General features: G+C 49.1%; 1 protein-coding gene across 1 annotated transcript in view; it reads right to left on the minus strand.

Moving 5' to 3' along the window:
- Positions 1 to 127: 127 nt before the first annotated feature.
- The window catches only part of LOC105185362 (MOXD1 homolog 1), a 21,913-nt gene continuing 7,288 nt past the window's right edge, over positions 128 to 14,752 (minus strand). The window contains exons 2-10 of the mRNA XM_011144775.2: positions 5,890 to 6,042; positions 4,488 to 4,661; positions 3,996 to 4,079; positions 3,155 to 3,359; positions 2,601 to 2,866; positions 1,729 to 2,147; positions 1,197 to 1,378; positions 872 to 1,002; positions 128 to 680 (exon numbers count right to left, since the gene is read on the minus strand). Of these exons, the coding sequence (XP_011143077.1) occupies positions 531 to 680; positions 872 to 1,002; positions 1,197 to 1,378; positions 1,729 to 2,147; positions 2,601 to 2,866; positions 3,155 to 3,359; positions 3,996 to 4,079; positions 4,488 to 4,661; positions 5,890 to 6,042 (1,764 nt within the window). The 3' untranslated portion in view covers positions 128 to 530. The remainder of the gene's footprint in view (positions 681 to 871; positions 1,003 to 1,196; positions 1,379 to 1,728; positions 2,148 to 2,600; positions 2,867 to 3,154; positions 3,360 to 3,995; positions 4,080 to 4,487; positions 4,662 to 5,889; positions 6,043 to 14,752) is intronic.

The following is a 14,752-nucleotide window of genomic DNA, read 5'->3' on the forward strand; positions in this document are numbered from 1 at the left end:
GACAGAGCACAGACTTCTGCATAACGCATAGTACACAACGCATAAGAGAATCAACCAATCAAAGTTCTTCATTTCTATCTTGAGGAGAGAAATGAAGAAAACTAATTGGTTTATTCTCTTATGCGTTATGTATTATGTGTTATGCAAAAGCCTGTGCTCTTACCCTTAAGTTTTATAAGGTTGGTACTTTCTACCATAGTCATTCTTTTCAAACAACAACCGCCATCTATACGTCAGGTCGGGTACTTCTGGGACTCGTATGTGAATTTCATCGGAAAGAATTAACTACTAGACCTAATACTTGAAGAAACCTCCAAATCCGCTTCATACGGTTGGCATTAATTCGAGAAAATTACCCGTGCATCGTTAATAAATTAATCGGGGGGTAGTTTCGTAAAATACGGAAATATACAAGGGACACTTGTGACGTAGAGAACCCTTTCGTCGTATTCATGTGATCGACAGCGCGAAGTGCATTAATCGTGCAACGTTCATTCACCGACTGTCTCTGACTATTCGATCGGGTCTTCCTAGAACATGAAGACCGATAATACACTGATAATAGTGACCAGGTGTATCACGAAGGTATGAGGAGCTCCAGCGGTGCCGGAGATTTCGCAGGTGGTGTCGTTCACTTCCGGTAGCTCTATGAATTTCGGGAAGGTCTGGATGTCTGCCGGCTGTGAGAGAATTAAAGAAGAAAATTCGTACAAATTAATGATGAAAAATAAAAGCAAGATCAACAATAGTAATCCAAGTAATTCAAGTAAAAATCATATACGAGAAATATTCGGTACCTAATTCTGATGTTTGATCGTCGAATATTTTTCTTCTTAAAATCCTAAGAGATTTTAATTGAGAGAGATCTTACCAGCGCTAATTTGTCGTCCCTTTTCCGGCAGAACGTCATGTGTTTGCCTTGATAAAGATTTTTCTCTATTGATCTTGCCAACAACTCGTCCGTCCATGCCAGAGCTAGAATATGTTCGGCCATAGTCCGATCTGCAGATTAAAGAAATCATTAGTTAGAACATTCAGGATACAAACGTTGACGTTTGTAAAAAATATTTTGTGTTTGCTCATAAATATGGTTTTATAATTTACTGTCGTGATTATATATATATATATATATATATATACATAATATAATATAATTATAACTATATATATATATAATATAATTATGTTATAGTTACTTTGAAACTCCACGGGATCTTCGATGACAAGTCGTGTGAAGACATTATCGTTCTCGGTTTCCTCTGTGTATTCCTTCATCGCTTTTAACGCAGTAAGGGTTTCTTTGATGATGGTTTCGTTGTTGTTGCCAACTCCCGTGACATCCGTGGAGGTTTGTTTGCTGGTCGACACGATGTCCGTTCTGAAATTGTTAATGAACAACATGTTGAGCTAGCCAGTTTGAGTCGGATAAAATTAATTTCTTTGTCAGCAAAAAAATACTGTATTCTGTATATATATATATGTAAATATTCTCTAAGTTTGTGAAATCTTATCTATTAATCCAATCTTCAATGATATGGAAAAAAATAAGAACTCATATGTTTTGCAATGACTGCATCGATGAACTTTCGAAAGAGAGAGCAAGTCTCATATAATTCTTTTTTGTTGTCTCTCTGTTCTGCAAAATCAACGAATGCAGATCCAACGAGTATAGACTCAAAATCTATATTCAAGTTAACGGTCGTGATGGTATCGCGTGAGATAACTCACCCGGTCGTCAGGAACACCTTCTCCAGTTGGTCCATTGTCATTCCCTTGAACTTCATCACGCCAAGAGTCCGGAAAAGATCCTTGACAGGCGTCATGCTGTAACAGGCGGCCAAAGGTGTCTTGGGATAATGCACAACGAACGCCAAGCACATCTCCTGAGAAGCCGCGTAGCCGCCTAAGGTCGGCATTTCCCTGTCCAAAGTACCGTAGACGCATTCCGCGACGAGCTCATCGCCGGGCAGCACTTTTACCTCCTTCTCCAGAATGTGAGACTGCTGGTAGTCGAAGTCGAAGTGATTATCCTGGACTATCCTCGGCAGTTCTTTCCCTTTGCGAATGTGCTTCAAGGTGAGACGGCGTCCAGCCAAATGCGAGTGTAGAACGACCGACACGATGTTGATGCCGTCTTTAGGGAACATCTAGAGAGAGGGAGAGAAAATAATTGATTTGTATAATTTTAGAAATTCTCCATGTATGTATATGCGGGTGTGTGTTGTATAAAAAAATATGTTGAGGCATTTCAGCTCGTGTTGCAGAATGAGAACTAGACGAAAACCCGGTAAAAATATCTCGAGGAAAAAATCTTTGCTTACTGACCGAAGATATTCGTCTGAACGTTTAGTCGCATTGAAATTCGATTCGGATAACTGGAGAACGATCGACTGAATAGAAATCTCCTACGAAAAGTGTCTTATTCTGGTCCCCAGGCAACAGAAAATCAGTTGCACGAGTCGACTTTTTCTCGAGACCTCGAAAATGAAGGAAAAATACGTGAAAAATCAAAGCGTGTCGTTGAGAGATGATAATGATGTTTCTCTTAGTATTTGAGAATGACTTAATTTCAACAGTGTGATGCATGAGTCTTCGATTACCGTGTTGGTGCAATGCGGAGTGCAATATCCGGCGGTGGCGTATGCCTTTTGCCTCGGGGGCACCAGATGAAGAGGGCTCACCGCCACGCCGGCCACGAGGATGCCCGCTTCCTGAGGACGGAACTCCGAAGTTAAGTGAAGCCTTACGCCGCTGCTGTCGTTCACGTTCCTCATGTGTGGATTATTATAGTGAACTTCCAGCATGTAAAACGTCTTAGTGCCGTTCAGCGCTACGGGTATACCGACGTGTTCCGGCAGCCATTCTCCTGCGACGAGCAAAACACAGGTAATGCCGCTTAAAGCCGCTCTCGTCGAGCCGTAAAGAAGCCGCTGTGCAAATTAGATTTCGTTCTTTCCATAAATCACGCGACTCGCCGCGGTGAAACGGAATCGTCTCTCTCCGCGAGTCCCTCGGCGACACGGGGTGTCTTATGGCTGCGCCCGGACATTGCCTCTCTGCGCCTTCGGACTTTCGCGTCGCGTTTCCGGGAGATTTCGCGCAAATCGCGTCACGGCTGTCCCGAGACTTTGTTTCCGGTTCGCGGTTCATTTACCTTTACTGCCGCGAGCCCAAGCGAGCACAGGTTGCATACACGCTTCCCATTCCGCGGGCATCGGATTCTTCGAGCTGTAGCAAGCACCGCCGGCCAGCTTGGTTTGGAGGCTAAGGCGTTCCGCTGTAGACGGTGACACTGCGCACTCATACAGGATCATGTGATGGACCAGGTCCTCGTTGGCCTTCTCCACGAGCGGTGTGTACTGAAAGCCCATAAATAATGCATGCAACGTCGTGGAGATCGCGAAGTCGATTCACTCCTGCCTCCTGATTATCTCGATTTTCGAAAGTAAAGTCGGAAAAAAAGACTTTCGACTTTCGAAGAAAAAAGATTGCTTGAATGAACGCGACGATGACTCGACCGGGCGTCTTTTGTTTCGAAGGAACAACGAAATTTCTATAATATAGTTCGATCGATCTTCTTTCTGCGCGCGCTAAAGCTCTTCCTAACTTCCGTCGCGAGAATCACGTTCAAGGACTGCCGACACATGCGCGCAGCCTGATCAGGTCTGGGGGTTGGGATTTTTCACGGAGGGATCCTGGGAACGGGTCTTGATCCTTTCTCTCGCGCGATCCCATTGACAGTCCGCGAGCGTTTCGGAACACGCGGTGACATCATTCCGGGTCTCTTCTTTATTCTAATGACGCGCGTCTACGCAGCGCACGACGTCCGGCATGAATGACCGTGATTCGTGAAGCACATACGAATAAGGCCCAACCTTTGCATTCCATCAACCCAGCGGCCGGCTCGCTCGTTCGCGCAGCATCGGGTACTTCTCAAGAGGTTTACGTCCACTCGAGAAACCTGTTAGCGAGAATTTGCATCGTCGTTTACTTACCCCTATCATGTGATGCATCTGATCCAGGGGAGATTGGAAGATCTTGCACCAGTAGATGGTGTCCATGTTGGGCGAGACTGTGAACTGTCGAACGAGAACATTACTGGCCGGCGTGGTTCGTCGACGATCAGTCGAGAAAGTTCGGCGAGGAAAACACTTTTCAGACTCGGATGAGGCTCTAAGGTGTGAAGCGAATTTTTTCACTTTTTCATTTTTATTCTACTTCCTCCGGCGGTCACACATACGTGTCTGACCGACAGAGCAGATGCATCTTCATTGATTTGTTCATTCGCATGAGAACGACCGCGAGACGGATCTTCATTTATCATCGACTACTTCAGGACTAGCTTCGTAAGCAGCGTATCTTCGAGTGGGTATAATCCATCATCATCGTTAGGCCGACGAATGAAATCAGCGCGAGTGTTTCCTTCGAGTTTCTTCAAGCTGTCGGATAAGATAAGAATATCGGAGGAAGATTCGAGGCTCGCTTACCTGGCTGAACTTGACGTCCCAGTGCAGTCCGTTTCGCGTTCGAGGCGGCGGCGAATGAGCCGCGACTGTCTTCAGCCTCAGAGCTCTACCGCCTCGTCTCTTGCCGTGCCAGACCGCCGTGTTCAATTCCGGATCGCTCTGATGCAGAGCCCACAGCACCCTGATGGTATCCCCCTAAAATCATCGAAACGAACCCCGTCATTGAAAGCGACTTCTTCGTCCTCTTCGTCTTCCGAGGAGGAGGACCTCCACCGCCGCGACCGGCGGCGCATTGTCTCTCGCGAGTATTAACGAGCGGGCTTTACAGCGTTTCGATTTTTTCTCCCTTTCCTTCTTTTCCCTTTCATTTTCCGTTTTTCTCTCCTGTCTCTTTTGATACTTTGCACGCCGAGGCAAAAGATACGCGAGATATTATCTCGCAGGGATTATGGTGGCATGACTGCAGTTAGGATCGGATACGTTGATTGCCGGAGGTTTGCGCCACGGCGAAAGGGGGCAGACGGCATGCTAAACGCCTAAATACCGCCGCGGGAATTCGAGACAGCGGGGCCCGAGGGCCTCTTAAAGCCGCGGGGCCTCTGCTCGCCAGGCATAAATCGAAAGAGGGTTCTCCGCGAATTCTACGGCGAGCCGCGGCGGTTGTACAGTAAATCTTCCGGGCCGGTCCTCCTTCTCTCACCCCCCTATCTCTTCCTCTCTCCTTCTCTCACACACACACACACACTCTCTCTCTCTCTCTCTCTCTCTCTCTCTCTCTCTTTCTCTCGTCCTTTCGGGCCTCTTAAGGACCTCCGTTCGGTACGCCGCAGCGAGATGTACACAGCGCGCGGGTTTGCTTTCTTTGCACGCGTTTTAATTACAGAGTAACGGATTAGCATCGGATAGAGGTCGGAAGCGGATAGAGGTCGGAAGGTAATTTGGCATTAGTGAGGCGCGATAAATTTCCGGCTCTCGCTGCGTTAATGCACGCCACAGCCCGCGAGAATCACCGTCCGGGCGAGAGGCTCCTTTCAATTACACGTGATATTATTGGAGGACCCCCAGGAGAGGCTTGAGATGCGTAAGATTTATCTCCAGCCGGCACTGCGTGTGACGCTCGAGATGAGACCTCGTGGTTTCCAATCGTGGTAGCTTTTAATTCAAGCCGACTCGCGTGATCTTTCATTCTTATCGCGCGCAATTTAGACGCCTACGGCGATTATTTATGCACGAAGGAAGGTAGCATCGCGCGACCGCTTTCTCTCTCTCTCTCTCTCTCTCTCTCTCTCTCACTTTAGGAAATTGTTCACTCGGCCAGTAAGAAAACTTCGTTTGGTAGGCACAGAGTCGAGGCCGCTCGTGACGATAAATATTAACGCAATGATCGCCCGCTGAGATTACACTTTCAGCATGAAACACTCACCGTGAGCTGGTGATCCTGGGGATCGCATGTGTGCCACTTCCTGGAGAACGTCACGGTGGTGTGCGTCCCGTTTTGCGAGCCAGCGAGCACTCGCACGTCCTGGGACGTGTCAGTAACCGGCGCTGCTTTCAGCTCGTCGATGCCATGCGAGTCCTGGAACACAAAGAGGCCGAGGGAGATGTTAGAATCGTCGAGGGGGTTCAACGTACCCACGGCCGAAGCGGGGCCCGCGGGCCCCGAAACTCGCTCCTTGTCGGTATTGGGCGAGATCGAGGGAGCTTTATCGGGTCAGATGAGCGCCAGGTGTTCGTTGACGTCGGCGGCGAACTGGGACTCCACGGGTCCTTCTGTCCGGGGCGCAATTTGTCTCTCCGTCCTTACCTACTTTCTCTTTTACCTCGCCAACCGCACGGCGACGGATACGTTATCCTTCGTTACCGCTTTTCGTCGCCTTTTACTCCCTGTCCCGTTTTAATAGCGCAATGTATACAATCGCACTTTGATCGTCACAATGGAGAGGATGTGGCGGCGCCAATTTCAGTGAGCTCATTTACACCGCGATCATCGTGCACACGTTTTGTGCACACGAGTTTTTTCAAGTCGACTTTCGGAACCGATTATCCCTGCGTCAGGATGCGTCGCGCTCGTTGGCGCTTCGGGCACACAAGTCGCAAGTTGCTTCACAAGCAGCTGATTTAATCCCGAAGAAAGAAATGCGGCAGGATTGGCAGCCTGAGTTGGAAGTGAAAAGTTACATGTCTGAACGATCTTCGATAAATTTTTAGCGAAATTTAACGTAAGATAGAGGCGATTTGACATGAGATAGTCGATCGATTGACAACGTGGGATAAGAAACGTAATTTAATTTAAAATTGACGAAACCAACGAACGTTGTGATATTCAACGTTACGAAATTTTCCAAAGTCAACGACACGCGCGATCTCGTTCTTTCAATTTCTCATCAATCTCCCGCCGGAGTGAAGTCGACTTCAGACTCATCGAATCATTCGTGTTGGGTCTTGCTCGAGCGGTTCTGCTTTTTCGAGGAACGGGACTGCCGCCGGCCGATATTTCTCGCAGTTGCCCGGAGATAAGGCGTAGCGCGCCTTAAAAAAAGTAAAGCAGAGGGGAGGAGAGGAAGAGAAAGAGAAGGGAGAAAAACAAGTAAAAGGAGAACCGAGCTTTCCCAGCTGCTGCGGTAGCACGCGAATCGTCGAAGGGAGGCCGCGGGCGTTTGGGTCCGTCGGGCCCCGGTCACGGTGAGGCGCGCTGACGTTCGGCGTTGCGGGGCTAGGCGCGGGACGGAGGGCGGGGGGTGAGGTCCTCTTGAAGGGAAGTCCCCTTCCTGCTCGTAATGAATCCAAATAATTGCCGGAGCGTCGTCATGCCCGGCGAGGTACTGCATGCGCCACGTAACGAGCACGTGCAGAAAGGAAATAGTAATAAGCGCTTCTCTCGAAACGTCGCTAGGAACCGATGGTAGGTAGTAGGTAGTGGCGAGCAGAAGGGACGAGCGAGCGAACGAGAGGGGGCGATGCTCATTAACGTGTAAATGGTGTACGAAGTTCTCTCAGCGTCCCCGTATCTCGGTCTCTCGCGAAAATTGCACATTCTCACCTGGTCGCGCGCGACCATCCCCGCGCCATCGAGGGACTAGCGCCATCGGAATTTTATTCGCCCTGTCGCCCTGGAGTTCCGGCTAGTGAGCGTACAGGCTAGTGACCGTTCAGTCACCTCTTTTGAGCTTAACAGCGGCGAGCTGGCACGCCGCTGTTGAAACTTTTCTCCGTGCGAATATCACGAGGCTTCTACAGGCTGTCGTTCAACGACATTGCGATTTCGAGAGTTCTCGCAAATGACAGGAGAGAACGACGGATCTTGACCCGAGCGGGCCGGATCCTTGCTCACTACATTGTGTTGGCGCATGGAAATTCGAGGAGTAAACGGTGTAAGAAGTTGCGCGACCGGTAGTAAATGTCGGATAGTTTCCGATCTGGCAGTGTGATAATGAGCGGGGTTTTCATTACAATCGGTTTCGTACTCTAGGAACGAGCCGGACGGGTGTCATGATAATAGGCGTGCATAAATCTTCCCGGAAGGCCGCGCGAGAGAGAATCCTTTTTCCTCCTCCTCCCCCCTTTTTTTTTTTTCTTATTATCGCGATCAGCTCAGAGAGTCGCTGCGCTATTTCGTTCGGCGTTCGAGTGCGTTCTCATGGAGTTCGCGACGGTGTTTCTCATAGCACCCGGATATTCTCATCTCCATCGTCGGACCGTTAATTAGTACGGCCCTGGCTCGTTGTTCGGCGATTAAAAAGACTACGAGATCGGAGAGGAGGCTCTTCCTTTTTTCTTTTCTTCTAATTAACTTATTCGATCGTTAATCCGCAGGTCGGCCGCGGGATACGTTGCGGGGCGTCGGATATTCTCTCCCGAGACGACACTCCCGTTGTAATAACGCGCGGGATATATTCTGCCTCTGCGCAATCTCCAGGTGAATTTATCGGGAACAGATTCAAAACACGTTCGGGCGGCTTCGAGCGAGCGTCTGGAAACCTGTTGGGTATCTCTTCACGACGACTCTAGGAAAAGCAGTCTAAAGGGAGGAAGAAGAAAAGGAAAGAGGGAAAACGAGGGAGAAGGAGAGTGAGAGAGAGAGAAAGAGAGAGAGAGAGAGAGAGAGAGAGAGAGAGAAGGAGAGAAAGAAAATAAAAAAGAAAACACTCTCGATTCCCACGGTGGATTATCCCGGCCGTCTGCGCTACGGGGCGAAAAGTGCCGCGGAGAACGACTCGATCGTTAGACGAAAGTATTATGCAAACGATCCGCGAGCTACGAGCTGGCTCGCTCTCAAGCGCGAGACACCTGATTTTCTGCGACTCCGATGAGTCACGACGGTCGACGACGAGGAAGTCGCTGTGTACGCGCGTCTCGTGGCCCCGATTTAGGAACGGGTTTCGTCGTGCGGGATAACGAATGCGCCGTCAACGGTGTCATTACCGTAATCCTGGACGCGAACAACCGCGCTCGCTCGTCGTACGACCAGCGTCAGAGAGAGGTAGAGAGAGAGAGAGAGAGAGAGGGAGAGAGAGAGAGAGAAAGAGAGAGAGAGAGAGAGAGAGAGAGAAAGAGAGAGAGAGAGAGGCAGAAGAGAGGGAGAGAGTAGAATAGAGTAGAATTTATTTTATCCTTGGGGTTAAACCCTTTGAAGGTATAGCTGGCTAACACAAATTATATCCCCTGCCAAAGTCGAGCAATGCTTATTAACGATAGTGCAGTACGTGCGCGCGCGCTCTGTGAGAAAGAAAAATCTGTTAAGAAAGTCTAAAGCACCGGCACGCGCACATATATCAGTGTGCAGTAATTAAGCTGAAGACTGAGATAACAAAAACCGCACTGCATAATGAGTATATGTAGGAAAATTGTCTAGGAATGTAATATAATCAAATAATTTAACGTCATATAATTTAATAATTTAATTAAAGAATAATTAAATAATAATTAAATAGGAATATAAAAATGATGTTCACGCATACATACACACACACGCGCGCGCGAGCGTCCAGCAACATTATATAAAAAGAATTTACCACAAAACTCTTTGCTAAACTATTAAATACAAAAAAAAAGCTATAATTGACTTGTTATTATAGTTTAAAATTAAAAAAATGAGAAATTATTCTTCATAATAATAAGCAATTTATAGATAACAACTGAGCCATTATAACTATCGCTAGTAGCGTTATTTTAAAGGAGGCGATTAGAAAAGTTACCACGAAAGATGTGCATAAATTGGGAAAACGAAAGAAGGAGAAAGAGAGAGAGAGAGAGAGAGAGAGAAAGAGGAGGGATGTAGATAAAGTGAAGTTTATTAGGGCTTTAATTTGGTTTAAAGTTCATTAGGGCTTTAATTAACGAATGGGCGACTTCGTCGAGAGTGACAACGAACGCGGAAGGAGACGAACGGCTCGATAAAACGCGTAATCGGTAGGCGCTTCTTCGGCAAGACGTCGAGAAGGAGACGTCGAGTAGGTCGTCGATCCAGCAGGCCGACGTCTCGCAGGCGGAAAATTAATTCGGCGGATGTGACGTCACAGATCGGTACACTTCGCGCTTCCTGCGCGAGAGTCTCCTGAGAGCCTCCTCGACCGACGGCGTCACACGCGAGTTCTGCTCGCGCGAGGCGTTCCCAGGACGAACGAGGATACGGATCCTTGAGCAGTGACGTGGATCTTCCACCGGCGCGGGACATTCTTTCTCACCGCATATCTAATCAATTTCTTAGTCTCGCAGGAGGTATGTCCGCGCGTACCAGTGCCATGTGTGCAACCGCTAAGGACGTCTCTCCGAGATAGTCCTGAGAACCGTAGTCCCTTTAAAGTGGCCCAACTTGAGATAAGATACGCGTCGCTTCGTCCGTTGGATCATAAACCACTTATATCGCGATTAAGATCGATCAACTCGACTCGATGTTTCAAGGAACGGCGACGATTCGAGTCGTAATCTTCGTTTCCACGCAGGATTTTCCGCAGGACTTTGTCCCACGCACAATACGCGTCTCGGAGAAATGCGGCCGCCGCGAGACGTTTCGAGATCCCGGTTCCTGCGATCTCAGCATATTTTATGAAATGTCCTTCGATCAATGTAGCGATGCGTTCGCAAAAAAAAAAAAAGAGAGAAAAAAGAAAAAGAAAATAAGAAGAAGGTAAAGCTGCGCCGCAGCGTCGCTTTGTGTCCACGACGCGCTACGAAGACGGTTCCCATGGATCTCATGGTCCTGGAGAAAAAGGAAGGAATTTCTCCGAAGAGGCGCCACTAGGAGAAGGATACTCGCCAGGTGTTTGGGAGGTAGTCTCTTCATCCTCCATTTTCTCTTCTCTTCTCTCTCTCTCTCTCTCTCTCTCTCTCTCTCTCTCTCTCTCTCGCTTGCACCTCGTAAAGTGTGTGTGTGTGTGTATATTTGTATTGTGTGCGTGTGCATTTGGGTCGCCTTCCTCTCGCCCTTCTCCTCCTTCCTACACCTCTGTCCTCTTTCGCCCGACTCACTTCTTCGGGGTTCCTCCGCCGGCACCGCAGCTTTCTCCCTCTCACTTCTACTGGACTCACTGGAGAAACTAACCGCCGTCATCCGTCCCTCTCTCTCTTTTCTTTCTCTCCTTCGCATATCCCGCACCTCTCTCGTCCTTCTTCCTACCTTGCTCGCTGCTTCTTTTTGCCACCTGGCAGAACAGCAGCTGGTAGCGGCGGCCAGCTCCTCGGGGAGGTATAAAGGAGGCATAAACTCCCCTTGTCCTTCGGGAACCCCGGAGAATCGGCGCAACGATCGCCGACAAATTTCATGCGACACGTTCGCGGATTTATCGTCGCCTTTTCGCGGATTGGATACGGAACGCGCTCATTTTGGCTGCTACATTGGCGGAAACATGACTTACGTTCTTATCGGACTTTCGACGAAGGAGGATGCGATATCTTTTACTTTCTTGCAAGCCAATGTTCGGAACCAGATTTACTACTTTGTCTGGCGGATCGATCGGAGAGCCCGATTTCTCGGGCAAACTAGACGTCATTGGATCTAAGAAGAATTAATTATTCATGAAGCAAGCAATTATCGCCGTCGAGGGAGAAAAAACGCAAGGAAATATCAATAAAAACTAATTATTCACGAAATAAGTAACTATCATCGTCAAGGCAACACAAAGGAATTTCGAAAGTTGTACATACCTCTAATATTTTTTTTCGGTCAGGTTTAACTCTATATCGCATTAAATGGAAATAAATTATGTATTAACTAGGCGATATCATCGTCCTTACTTCCCAAACTCGCCAACCGTTCCTCAAGCACTCGTGTATTCCCGACATGGAAGGTGGTCGGTCTTTCACCGTCGAAGCAGGCGCGACTGATCGAGCCGAGGAGATATCCGACTTGATTTCGAGCGGTAATTGTTTTCGAGTTTTTAGTCGCGATTCCGGCCTGGTTCTCACGTGTCGCGCCGTTCCGCGGGGAGCGGCGCACGCGGTTACGCGCAATTACGCGCGGCGGGTCGTTAGAGCTCATCGTGGCCGGTTTTACGAGCGGTTATACGGAATAATAATCAACGAATTAAAATGCGGTGGAAAGCCCTCTCCCGCCGAGGGAACGCCCGGACGCACGGAGGAGCGCGCGAGCGTCCCCCGCAATTTGCTCGGCGGGCCGCTTAACGATTCCCGCGCGGTTAATACTTTAATCGCACGTGGAATTTCTGCTCTTACCGCTCGCTCGCGCGCCGATCGACGTAAAAATCGAGTCGCATTAAAAAGGCCGTCGGCCGGGGCCTGACCCTACGGTAACGGCGAGGCGCGGTTGAAGCCTCGCGTTTAGGGCTGTCCGTTTCTTGCGCGCGATTATTATAGCTTCCACTTAGGAGGTTCGCGCGATTAAATTAACGCGTTGCATCGAGTGAAAATTAAAATTCAATTACCTCAATCTAATAACGGTGAATGAATGCCGAATATCGCTCAACTACGTAGCAACCAGATCGGGAGCGTTTCGAACGTTAACGAAGTTACCGTTGGACAAGCGGTGATTTCACTTCGGCGAATTCACCGCCGTTCGGAAATTGCGAGACGTTTTATTTACAAGCGCCGCTTGTAAAGCGTGGTCGAACGCGAGATTTCGGGATCCTACCGAGCGGTTCCGAAGCGGGCCTAGACAAGCCTCATTAGAATACGACGGAGCTTCTGCGAACCAGTTTCGCGCCGGTTCGGCCGCTAACAGCACTAATTCTCTGCCCTTTTCTGTGCGTTGTTTTCGGGCCCGCAGGCAAGGCGGGGCACGAAAAAGGGGCCCCCGTAACTCATCGCGCCGCTACGTATTACCAACCGGTAACCGGTGCTACGACCGAAAGACGTAGCAGGAAGCGAGGAGGAAGCCGGACGGAGCATTTCTCGCGCTCGTTCAGGACATTAACTCCGGAGTTCATTCGGATTCGAGTTGCACTTCTTCTAATTCGTACGAACCCGCGCGGGTGCTTCCGCGATCTTGCGGGCAGGATCCCCTCTTCTGTCGCATCCTCTCGATCGAGGTACGCTCGAGTAGCACTTCTCGCGTCGCGGAACGCCTCGATCAGGTCTACCCCCGTCGAGAACGCGTGAAAAATTAATTAATTTTGAAATCTATACTATCCCACGAGAGTTAGAGGGAGAAAACGATTCGACTTACCGCTACTGATGCCATTAATTATTTTCCTAGAGGAAAAGATAAATAGATGGATAAAGAGAGAGAGAGAGAGGGAGAGAGAGAGAGAGAGAGAGAGAGAGAGAGAGAGAGAGAGAGAGAGAGAGAGAGAGAGAGAGAGAGTCGCGAACTGTTACTCTTGCAAGATACCGGACCTGTACGTTTCTATCTTGTAATAGCGAGAGCACCTCTGCAGCAATTACTGGCAGACTGGTTTGTAGGTAGTATAACACACACGCACTGTGAGCAGACATATCCACTCGCTCAAAAACTTCAACTAGTTTGCCAGCTGGATACATCATTCAGCGTGAGAACGCGAACGAAGCCGCCGAGAGAGTGAGCACTTCCACCTCGCACGGGACACTTGAGGACGCGACGTGCGAGCGTTGCGGCGGATGTCACCGTTGTAATTACAAATCTCTTTTCATTAGCGTATCGCGCCCCGGGCGTGCCTTCTCGTTCCCCGGAACTCCTCCCTGCGGGCCCCCTTCTCGTAATCCGTCGACGGCCGTTGTTGTTGCAAAGTTATCGGAGGCTCCACGGGACTGAGAGCCTCCTCGGATTACGGAGAAGAAGAAGAAGAAGAAGAAGAAGAAGAAGAAGAGAACGACGATGAGCACGACGGAGCGGAGGACTCGCGAGGTATCGTCGCGCGGATGACTCTTACCCTCCTCGCGAGTGGTAAGAAACGACGACTGTTCAGGTACGCGGCTCCGAGGGTACGCGGGATGGTTCCACCGAAGGCCGGACAAATCGCACGTACCGGACGGTATTTTATTTGGCCCGGGTGGACCGGTTCCGCGACGCGGCGAGCGTAAATCATACGTTGGATTATGTCGGCTCGATGGCGGGAATGCTAATAAGCGAAGCCTCGCCCTCATCCCCGTTTATCAATAATGCAGAAACCCCCTCTCGCCAGTCGCGATGTATCGACTATCGAGCGTTGATTGATTTTACAATCGACACTTCCGTTCGACCCTTCACTCTCTCTCTCTCTCTCTCTCTTTCTCTCTCTCTCTTTCTGACCTCTGACTCGCGTTTCCGTTATGTCGAGAGGTGAGGTGTGTTAATTGCGCAGGTTATAGGTTTCGATTTTTCTGATCGCTTAAGATCTTTGAACGTACGCTTAATTAAGAAGAAAGAGAGAGAGAGAGAGAGAGAGAGAGAGAGAAAGAGAAGATTTGGCAGGGGAGAAAGATTCATCCGAGGGATAGAACACAAGGCTCGGGGAGGGTTGCAACAGAAGCACCGAAATAGAATGCGCGCTCCTCGAGGACGAAGCGAAAAAGAGAGAGAGAGAGAGAGAGAGAGAGAGAGAGGGAGGGAGGGAGAGAGAGAAAGGAGGGGGAGACAGGCGCTAATCTTAATCCGTGAAATATTCCCGCTGGTCGAGACTGAAATTTCCTTTCGTCTCTTCCTCTCCCTCTCGCTCTATCTCTTTCGTCGCCGCAAAGAGCCGCGGTATAATGCGTGGAACGAGATAAAACGGCTCGGCACCGCCCGGGTGAACTACGACGACGACAATAAGGACGAGGAGGAAGAAGAAGAAGAAGAAAAAGAAGAAGAAGAAGAAGAAGAAGAAGAAGAAGAAGAAGAAGAAGAAGAAGAAGAAAGGACATAGGAAAGGAGCGCGATTAGCGCGAAGATGGAG

The sequence above is a fragment of the Harpegnathos saltator genome, unplaced genomic scaffold, assembly GCF_003227715.2.
Source record: "Harpegnathos saltator strain DR-91 unplaced genomic scaffold, Hsal_v8.6 scaffold212, whole genome shotgun sequence".
Taxonomy (NCBI): Eukaryota; Metazoa; Arthropoda; class Insecta; order Hymenoptera; family Formicidae; genus Harpegnathos; species Harpegnathos saltator.